Source organism: Lycium ferocissimum, chromosome 9 (genome assembly GCF_029784015.1).
Source record: "Lycium ferocissimum isolate CSIRO_LF1 chromosome 9, AGI_CSIRO_Lferr_CH_V1, whole genome shotgun sequence".
Lineage (NCBI taxonomy): Eukaryota > Viridiplantae > Streptophyta > Magnoliopsida > Solanales > Solanaceae > Lycium > Lycium ferocissimum.
The window spans coordinates 39,884,418-39,895,698 of NC_081350.1; the positions used below are offsets into that span (position 1 = coordinate 39,884,418).

General features: G+C 34.8%; 1 protein-coding gene and 1 pseudogene across 1 annotated transcript; one reads left to right on the top strand and one right to left on the bottom strand.

Moving 5' to 3' along the window:
• Positions 1-6,107: 6,107 nt before the first annotated feature.
• On the top strand, positions 6,108-7,592 carry LOC132069504 (F-box protein At3g07870-like). The gene has a single exon (XM_059462842.1). The coding sequence runs from the start codon at positions 6,203-6,205 to the stop codon at positions 7,415-7,417; it is 1,215 nt and encodes a 404-aa protein (XP_059318825.1). The 5' UTR covers positions 6,108-6,202; the 3' UTR covers positions 7,418-7,592.
• Positions 7,593-9,882: 2,290 nt separating this feature from the next.
• Positions 9,883-11,281, bottom strand: part of LOC132031902 (chlorophyll a-b binding protein 5, chloroplastic-like) — a 1,933-nt pseudogene continuing 534 nt past the window's right edge.

Below are 11,281 nucleotides of genomic sequence, written 5' to 3' on the forward strand. Positions count from 1 at the left end.
TCACATACAAAGGACTTTAGCCTACTAGTGCGGTTAACTTGGGGGCAAGGAAATGGGATCGATTTGATCACGGAGCCTCCAAAAAGATTACTTCCATTTCTTATACGAGTGTTCTTGACTAGAATTTTATCGGACTATTGAGCATCTTAGTCCTTAGACTCATTGTGCAAGTACTCGCTACCTACGTTTCCCACGCTTACAAGCGATGGTGATTATACAATATACCAAGTTCCTCTTTGGGTAACGAAATCATCCACAAAGTTAAATCGGAAAGCATATCTAGCTATAATAGGCATAGTAATTATATATGGAAGGGTTATATGGAACGGGATTTGGACGATGAACTCCTAAAATTATATATGGAAGGTTATATATGGAAGGGTATAATTGTAATTAAATAAATGGTTATCGGGTTATCGGTTCACCCGTTAACAAAAAAGTGGTGAACCGAGACCGAACCGATAGTCCAATAACTAGAGAACACTACACGATACCCGGAACCAATAACCCATTAACCGAACCATTAATCCAATAATCTAATAATCGGTTCGGGTTATTGGTTTAACCGTTAACATGCACAACCCTACTTTCACTAATTGTCACTGACCGATATTCGATTAATACAATCAGGCTTCAATTCAAGGTACCTATATAATCTCCTAACTATGCAGATATCTTCATAGTACCTCAAAACTCAAATATTCATACAATCTGAGTATAATAACTTAGCACTTTTTGATGGCTACTCCAACATTCAGCCTCACAAAACAAAGACCACGAAAGCAAAGTAAGATATATATTCCTCATCCTTAGCTTCTTTTTTATGTGAGTTATTGTGAGTAAGTTATTGTAACTATGTGAGTTATACCTGGAGTAAGTTATTGTGATCGGATGGATTAAAGCAGTGGTAGATCCAAGATTTTCACTCAGGGTGTCCCAAAAAAATAACAAAAGCTAAATATAAAAAATAATATTGTCTCTGGGAATCGGTCCTTCGACGCTCGAGTGAATTTTGAACACCCTACACCACATATATATATACACACACACACATAAATACAAAAAATCTACCTTATATATACAATGCAGCTTTTTTTTTTAGGTTTGTTCAGGTGAACACCCTAAGCCCACCTAAATCCGCCCTTGGATTAAAGCGATATCTTGAATCAAGATATTGTTCTTTGTTTGAACTGTGCATATTTATGCAAAAACAAAAAGTATGAACTATGTATATTTATGCAAAAAATTAATATATATGTATAATAAAATCATATTTATTCTGAATAATTTTAATGATGAATGCTTTTTGTTAGACTGAAATATAATTTTAGTAAGACCTATCTATAACAACCATATTCTATAATAGAATTTCATATAACATGCAAATTTTCTATACAATTGATCTTTTATATTATTGTAAATTCTAATTAAGAATCTGAAACGTCAAAAACGCTTGTTAACTTGGAATCTCCCCTTTGTAAGTTCCAACTAGCAATCTTCTCGTTGTTTTCTTTCCAAGTAGTAAGAATAAAAAATAAAGTACTCCTTCCATCTCAAATTATATGTCGTTTTTTTGTTTTATGCGCCCCTTAAGAAATATTAAATAGGAGGGTATTTGACTAATTTTACCCTTATAAATGTCTAAGGTATAATCTCTCTTAATCAAATTCACTCTATTAATTAATCATCTCCATTAATGACAAAGTTTTACTAAGAGTAAAATGGGAAAAAATTAACTAATCGTGCTTTGAACTTCTAAAATGACAAATAATTTGAGACAATTATTTTTAGTAGTCACGACAAATAATTCGAGACAGATCTGGAGTAAGTTATTGTGACTGGATGGATAAAAGCGATATCTTGAATCAAGACATTGCCTGGGCAATTTACAGTGGATCTGACAATCAATCCAAACAAAGTCTGTTATAACTAATCATATCAATTACTATCATGTCTCTTTGTTTACATTTAAACTTTGATTCAGTTCGGATATATCAAAGGAACCTTCCCAGAAAATTAATGAATACTCCCTCCCGTCCAAATTAAGTGAATTTTAATTTGGAGTGTGACACAATCCCTTAAGAAATTAATTAATTACACTAGTAAAGGGGTTATTTGATAGTGTTACCTTTTGGTTTTCCCCAAACTTTTCTTAGAAGTAGAAGTAGTCAGTGTTGGAATTTAAAAAATAGTTGAATTAAAAAATACTCCCTCTATTCACTTTTACTTATTCACTTTTGACTTTTCACGTTGTTTAAAAAATAGTAAATAAAATGTGTATTTTATCATGATGCCCATATTAATTGGTGTATAATGGTATTGGTTTTGGAAAATGATTTGGAATGAATAATTAATGTTAAGGGTAAAACATAATTTTTTTTTTTGTCTTATCTTGATATGTGAAAAATGACAAGTAAAAATGAAAATCTATTTTAGGAATGGTGAACAAGTAAAAGTGAACGGATGTAGTAGTTGAAAACTCCATCAAAGATATATAAAGGAAACTTTAGAAAAAATTAATTAATAACCTTTTGACTTTACGAAGTTCACTTAATTTTTTTTTTTTTTAAAGTGATAGAAATTCACTTATTTTGAACTAATGGGAGTATCTATTAACAAGAAAGATCAGAATATAGAACGTAGTTGTCTAACTTAGTAGCAGAATCAAAATTTTCATTAAGAATATTCAAAATATATTCTTAAGGGCATGCAAACGGCCAAGCGGACACTTTTTTTGAACCGAATGGAGTACTATTATTCATTTAAGTCAGTCTATCTCAGAAATACTCGGATATGATTCATCATAATTAAATTATTTACCGTCAATATATTCCCTCTCTTCCAGATATGAAACAAGATTTATTTCTACAAAATTTCCATATGTGGTGAAGTAATCTTTAAATTATCTATGGAAACAATATCTTTAAATTATCCAAGCCACTAATATGATTGAGGGTGAGCAAACTTCATGTCAATCAATGATAAGGATTAAATAAACACCAATTTATGTTGGGTGTCCTCTCTAAGAATCTTGATTTGACAAATTTAGATTCTCGTCAGGAAATTTTGTTCTTCCTATCTTTCTATCCTCCTTCCTCCTTCTCATTGCTAATTTGTAGTTGTAATTGTGTAGGTATTGTTCCATTGAGTTAATTATAATGTTGAATATACTTAATCATTTGGATTGATTTGATTGAAAAAAATTGAACACCACTGTTTGGATCTTTTTAGCTTGAAAAATATGTGTTGAAGAAGAAAAAATTGATCTATTACTTTTTGAAGGTTTAGATTGAATCTAACGATTGAAAATTGACGATACATCAAGATTTGGCCAAAAATCCCGATGAACACCATAACTTCTTGTTAAAGCATATTTTATGGCTGAAAATGTCCTAGCCATCCGTCAAGATTCGTGGACAATTCCGACGATCATCATAACTTGTTGTTAAGGTAAATTTTGAAATAAAAAATCTTACTGACCTGACAGATTTTGCTCCAAATTTTGGGAAACGATTATTGGTGCATCGTTTTTCTTAACGAGATCAAAATTTAAACAGTGGCACTAAAATATTCTATTCGTACAAATCACCCTTAAATATACAATAAATCAAGTTACAAGATATCACAATTTAAATCACAATGTTATTACTTATTAGTTAGCTCTTTCGTCGAACTTGCTATTGATTATAAAGAGAAATAAAATTTCTGATGCCGTGTTACGATAATCCAAGACTCCATGGTTCGTGCCAAATTCTTGTCACCATCAAAGTGACTAATTTTATTGTTTATTCTAGAACAGCGTAATATACTAGTTTATCTACTTTACAACAACAACAACATACCCAGTAGAATCCCACAATGTAGGGTCTGGGGAGGGTAGAGTATATGCAGACCTTACCCTCACCTTGAAAGGTAGGGAGCCTGTTTCCGAAAGACCCTCGGCTCAAGAGAGAACAAGACAAAAAGGTCAGATAGGGACAAGCATATCAAAACAATACAAAAACGAGGAATAACAAAAGCGAGAAAGTCATGATAAAATAGTCTGGAAAGAAAGGAGCAGTAGCTACCATAGATAAATAAGATAATCGAAGTACAAGACCCAACAAATATAAGTAGAAATCAAATGGCAACAAACGAATGAGCAAAACTACAACTACTGGGACGAAAGAATAAGCAAGACACCTCCTAGCCTTCTATCCTAATCGGAGTCCTCCACAACCTCCTATCTAAGATCATGTCCTCAGTAAGCTGAAATTGCACCATGTCCTGTCTAATCATCTCTCCCCAAAACTTCTTCGGCCTACCTCTAAATCTCCTGAAACCGTCAATAGCCAACCTCTCACACCTCCGCACTGGGGCATTTGTGTCTCTCCTCTTCACATGCCCAAACCATCTCAGCCTCGTTTCCCGCATCTTGTCCTCCACTGATGCCACTCCCACCTTGTCCTGGATATCTTCATTCCTAATTGTATCCCTCCTAGTGTGCCCACACATCCATCGCAGCATTTGCATTTCCGCGACTTTCATCTTTTGAACGTGAGAGTACTTGATGGCGTAACCTCGCCCCGTACAATAAAGTCGGTCTAACCACCACTTTGTAGAACTTGTCTTTAAGTTTTGGTGGCACTTTCTTGTCACACAACACTCTGGAAGCGAGCCTCCATTTCATCCACCCTGTACTCATACTAGTTTATCTACTTTAATTTGCTTAAATCTTTTCTCATTTCTATAAGGTTTTCTACAAGGAAAATATATTAAAACAACCCTAAATTATACCCTCTTTCCTAATTTCATACTTAAATTGCAGTGTTTATAGTATCCTTATAGCCTGTTTGGCCAACCATTTAAAATCAACTTATTTTGAAAAGTGCTTTAAAAATATTACTCAGTTTGTGTTAAACTAATCAATTTGAAAAACAGTTTTGAGCAGCAATGTTTGGCCAAACTCTGAAAAAGTGTTTTTAAGTGTATTTTATTAAAAGTTCTATTTTAAAAAGTATTTTGCGAAGAAGCTTTTTTTTTTTTCCAGCTTCTCAAAAACAACTTTCGCTTCTACTCAAAAACACTTTTTTTCCTCCTTTTACGTGATCAAACACCTCAACTTTCAAAAATAGCATCTATGGTTTAGAAAGAAGCACTTTTGAACTTGGAAAAACTTGACCAAATAGGATATTAATCTACAATAAACCCATATTAAAATGAGAGTTGCTAAATTGCCACACCAATTTGACCCAAATTTGGCCACACTTATGTAAAAACCACCATAACCTCTATTGTACAATTTTAAATTAAGATAAACTTTGAGAAGAAAAAGATAGAAATGACATTAAGTAAGCATAAATTATTAAATTTGACCTAAATAGTCATATGAATTTTCCCCGTTTGGGTCATTGTGGCCAAAATAGTGTGGCAAAAAGACCTTATTGTATTAAAATATGAGAGTTGCTAAATTGTCACACCAATTTGACCCAAATTTGGCCACACTTAACCACCATAACCTCTATTGTACAATTTTAAATTAAGATAAACTTTGAGAAGAAAAGATAGAAATGACATTAAGTAAGCATAAATTATTAAATTTGACCTAAATAGTCATATGAATTTACCCCATTTGGGACATTGTGGCCAAAATAGTGTGGCTAAAAGACCTTTTCGATTGTTAAAATATACGCGACACACACTCCCAAAACCAATGGCATAGCCACGTACAATGAAGGGTGGCATATGATTAATGTTGTTAAATGATTTATTAATGAATGCGGCAACGCCTTAATAGGACATATGAAAAGGATTGAGAATATCTCATATATATTTATTGAATTGACGTAAGCACATTATTAGTGTGAATTTGCAGGGACTAATCTAGCTTTAAGTTTATGAGTTCAAGTGAATTTAGTAGCTTGCTTTTCCGCTCTTGTATTTATATTAAGAAATCCATTAAATATATCTAAATATCTGATTGTGAACCTAGTTATATTATAACTTGAGATCGCTGTAAAAATTGGTAAACTTCAAATTCTGGATCAGCCCAAAGTACGTCAAACTGTCCAAAAGAATATGCTATTCTACTTTGTTTCCAAAACAAGGAGGAGCACAAGAGTCCATAAATTTCACCACCTCCTAGTTATTTTCTCAGACATTTTAATTTTCTCCATTTCTAAGTCTTTCTACATATCTTTGTTTGCCTATTTTTCTCTGTTTCATGGATAGACAAATCAAGAAACACAAATTTCAATCTGATCAAACTCCCACCATACATGGATTTTATTCCCTACCTCAAGAAATTGTCCTTGACATATCTTCCCGGCTTCCCATAACATCTTTAGTCCAATTCAAGTTTTCTTGTAAATTATTTTACAACTTCTTACATGACAAAGAGCTTGTGAATCAGCACCTGTCTCGTGCACTAGAGACCGATCCTTGCATTATTATTCACGTGGATTACCCTTTAAGGAATCAGCTCTGCTTTCTTGAATTTTCCAATCATGGTAGAGAAGTAGTGAGGAAAATCAGGACCCCTTTCCCAAACCCCGTGCCTGAATTTAAAGTGGTTGGTTCGTGTAATGGACTATTGTGCATATATGATTCTCTGTTTAATGATGCACTTTATGTGTACAATCCTTTTACAAGGGACTACAAACAGCTTCCTAGATCAATTGAATTCGAGGTGCAAAAATTGGTTTTTGGATTTGGTTTTGATCCTGTTACCAAAGAGTACAAGGTGATCAAGATTATAAATTATGCCAAAATATATTATAATGACCCCGGGCGTTATATTAGATTCAGAGTTCCTTTCTTTGGAAAATCAGATGTTCAAGTACTTAGTCTTGATACTAGCAACAGATGGAGGAGTGTTGGAGAAGTTGTTTATCGTTTTGATCCGAGTTCTCAAGGAATTATGTTAAACGGGAAAATGCATTGGTTGACTCGATTTGGTAAGTACAATGGACGTCATGATAGGCTTATCGTTTCATTTGATTTAGCCGACGACATATTTGGTGAAGTACCAAAAGTTGATTTTAATGTAAAGCCAAGAATTGTTCAACATCATCTAGCAGTTCTAGGAGATTGTCTTGTTGTTGCTCTAGCTTTACCTCACTATAAAGGGGGAGGATTTGAAATTTGGGTAATGAGAGAATACAATGTGAAAGAATCTTGGATGAAGGAGTTTAGAGTTGAGGCTTATACACCAAGTCCCAATTATGTAACACAACATGTGCAACCATTGGTGAAAGTTCTATGCTTGATGAAAAATGGAGAGCTTTTGCTTGAGTACAAAGGCGGAAATCTTGTTTCATATGATCCTAAAAATGGTATCTTTAGGACACTAAGGTTTGAGGGGATGCCTTATTTGTTTAAGACATTTGTTCATGTGGGGTGTCTTAATTGGATCGAGACCCCACGTGCAGATCTTTAGCAAAGTTAGATTATCAAACTTCTTTTTCCGTTTCCCATCAAGTGTCCCGTACAAGTATCGGCGCCCGACTAAATTCGAATTCCCGCCGGGAACAAGCGCCCCCTAACAATGGCGACTCTGTACCTAGAACATCAAACTCATCACAAACCTTTATTGAAAGTTGAAGTCATATATGTTTAATGATATTTCATTTTGTTTTTCATTTTGACCTATTTTAATATGTTTTCTCTTGAGTCGAGGGTTTACCGGAAACAACCTCTCTACCTCCCAAGGTAGGGGTAAGGTTTGCATAGACTCTACCCTCTCCAAACCCACTTGTGAGATTACACTGGGTATGTTGTTGTTGTATTCTTAGTACTTTGTTGCTTTTCCTCCGAAATAGTTCTTTGTAACATAAAAAAGAAGGTGTTGATTTGCTGTGTATGTTTAAAGACTGTGATCTTCTTAATATATCATTCTACGTTTGATATTAACCTTAAACATTTAAAGCACACTTACTGGAAAATCATAGTAGCTTGTAAAAGTAGTAGTTTTAGCATATGTTGGTGGTTCCTCAAAAGTCATGATTGAGATGCCATAAAATATAGTACTCCCTCTGGATAAAAAAAAAGAGTTCACTTAGCTTTTTTTTCTTGGATAAAAAAAAAGAGTCCACTTAACAAATCAAGAAAGAATTAACCTTATTTTTTCATATTTGCCTCTATTAAGTGTTATATGATCAAATCCCAATGCCTATTTAATTAGGGGTAATTTAGGCAAATTACCTATTTTTGTCTAGGAGTTAGTATTTTCATAAGAGGTGTGCAAATGACTAAGTGAACTCTTTTTTTGATCCGGAGGGAGTATTAAACTCATGTATGTTGGCTTATTTATTATTGAATGTCTTTCATTCTCTATAATCATAACACTATATAGTTACATAAATATATATAATTATTCTCTATTAATTCATGAGTTGTGAGCTGCTAACAGTATTATAACAACAATAAACATTGTCGCTCAGGACCTAACTAATTGGAGTTAGCTTTATGAATTTTATTTACTCTGCTCCAGTCGGGCATGTTTCTCGAAAACTAGGGATTCTCTAAATATCACACCTACCATTACATGCCATACTAAACTAAATAGAGATGGACCTTATCTGCCTGCATAAGTTTGTGTACCTTTTATGTGTTTAGTTGATTATCCAGCCGATAGTATTTTCGAAAAAATAAGGAACTTTATAATGTGTACCTCGTGCTAATTTACATGTGCCTCCTTTTCAAATAACCGTTTAATCAGATTATGTTAGGTTTACACTGTCAGCATAAAAAAAGCTGAAGAAGACAATTAGCCGACATAACATACCAAACCCTTCATTCCTACAAACACAGCCTTCCAAATGCTTCAACACTTACTCCATTTGGAAACTTCCCCTTGCCATTTTCCTCCAAAAAAAAAAAAAAAAAAAAAAAAAACCATACTGCTTTCTCTGCATCAGACTCGCCACCTTTATCATATGCATTGTAACATTTCTTTTTTGGACTTTATTCCTAAGTCGGCTGTTCGGCTCCCTTCTACATCATGGCTAAAATTTCAATAAACAAAATGTCAAAAACTAGCCATTTCTTCCTATATATGCACATTTTAAGCCCTCAACACCAGAAAAATCTACTATTATTCTCACATTTCAGAGTTGAGCAAAATAGTAGATTTAGGTTAAAAAAGATCTCTTCTTCTTCATTAACTTTCCTTTCATCTAGATCGTCGTGGCATGCACTAATTTTCTTGCTCTGATTCTGCCCCTAAAGTGAACTCCTACTCCTCCTTCATGGGAAGGCAGAATGGTGATCCTACTTATAGTACAGGTCCTTCAATTGCACTACTACAAGAAAGATTCAGGCAATTGGAAAGAGCAAAAGAACAGAGAGAAAACGGAACAATAAAATTGTTCTCACAGCCTCAACTGATGACACCAACCAAGAATTATGCCCATGTTAAGCCAGAATTCACACATGAACTCATTCTTCAATCGGAAATACTCGAATCTGATCAAGATCAGCTATTTCTTGAACTCAGTTTGAACAGCAAACAGACAGGCTACCAAGTCAGAAAAACTCAACCTTCGTGGCGGGCTTTAGAACCTAAATATAAATATGAAAATTCTGAGGTTGATACTTCTCTTCATCTGTAGTAGACGCATGATTTTGAATTTAAGTTATATACACGCACATTGTAAAGATACTTATTTAAATACAACCAAATATAAAGATACTTTTGGCACGGTCATATTAGTATAATTTAACCTGTTATAGCAGGTTCGTTACCATTTTTACCAGGTTCCCAGTTACTGTTTATCGTGGAGATTTACGTGTAATTACCCTATAAGAGACATGATTCTGCATATACTCTTTGTACGGCGAGTGCATAGAACTTAAGTGCTTGTCTATATAATAAATGTCAGTGTTATGCATAGTATAGAATGATACTATCAAACTATAGTAGCTCCAATTCAGAGGAAACTTCTAATGATTATCTTCGAGATAGAGAGACTGAATTGGAGAATATGTAATGTTGGCTTTTGCATATATATTACCAGCAAGTTCATTGTACATAAAAAACATGGAGCAGCCCCACAATTTTTTTACATACTAGTGATTACTAAATTCATTTTCCGGGTACAAAGTTTGTGGCAAAAGCCCAAGCATTGTTGGCCACAGGGTCAGCGACATGGTCGAAAAGGTTTTCAATTGGTCCCTTTCCAGTAACAATAGCTTGAACAAAGAATCCAGACATTGAGAACATAGCTAATCGTCCATTCTTGATTTCCCTTCACCTTGACTCGGCAAATGCCTCGGGATCATCGGCGGAGCCAAGAGGGTCAAAAAAGCACCTCGGGTAGATCTTGTCAAGGCCTTCGCCCAGCGGGCCTCCACCGACTCTTTATCCTTCCACAAAGCCCAAGGACAACTTGGCCGGACGTATAGCGAGGATGCTCTGGGCGTGGACGAGGTTTGGGTTACCAAGGTAGTCAAGACCACCTTCCGAGAAAATTTGAGATCCAGCCTTGAACCAAACTGCCGCACCGAAGGTAACACCATTCTTGGATAGGATTTCAGGGAAGACACAGCCCAGAGCACCAAGCATGGCCCAACGGCAATGGATCACCTCAAGCTCATGGGTTCTGGCGAATGTCTGGGTCACCCGAGAGTCCAAAGCGGTTGTCCCACCGAATACCAGTGAACTCACCGATCCAAAGTATGGTAGGTTTGCTAAGAGAATGGTCCCAAGTACTTTGGTTTGTCTTCTCCATACCTAATCCATCAAGCCACATTTTTTGGTTACATTTATGTCATCAAGATCTGGATTTACCTAATTACAATTTTACTTTCTCGGTGGATATCTGTTGGTGTATCTAAATAATTGATGTGAAGGAGAATCATGGCGCAACAGTAACAATTGTTGTGATGTGACTAGGAGGTCAAGGATAGTCATAAAAGTATAGTTGCGTGCAGAAATGCAAAATAAAATTGCATAAAATAGACATGATGTGGTGTGGTCTGGCCCTTATTCGAATTTTATCTATAGCGAAAGTTTAGAGCACCAAACTGCCTTATACATAGAATCGACACGCGACTTTGTAAGTACAAAAAAAAAAAAAGTTGAACCAAACTAATACAAAAAAACAAAAAAAAAACATTAGTTTTCACGCACTAATTTAGTGCGTGAAAGGACCAACCGTTAAAATTAACGGTTTATTCACGCACAAAATTTGTGCGTGAATATTGAGTAACATGGCACCTTGGCTATGCAATAGCATAAAGTACTCTTTATCCAAAAAGTGGTCAATTAGTTTGTCACGACCCAATTTGGTCGTGGGGCACT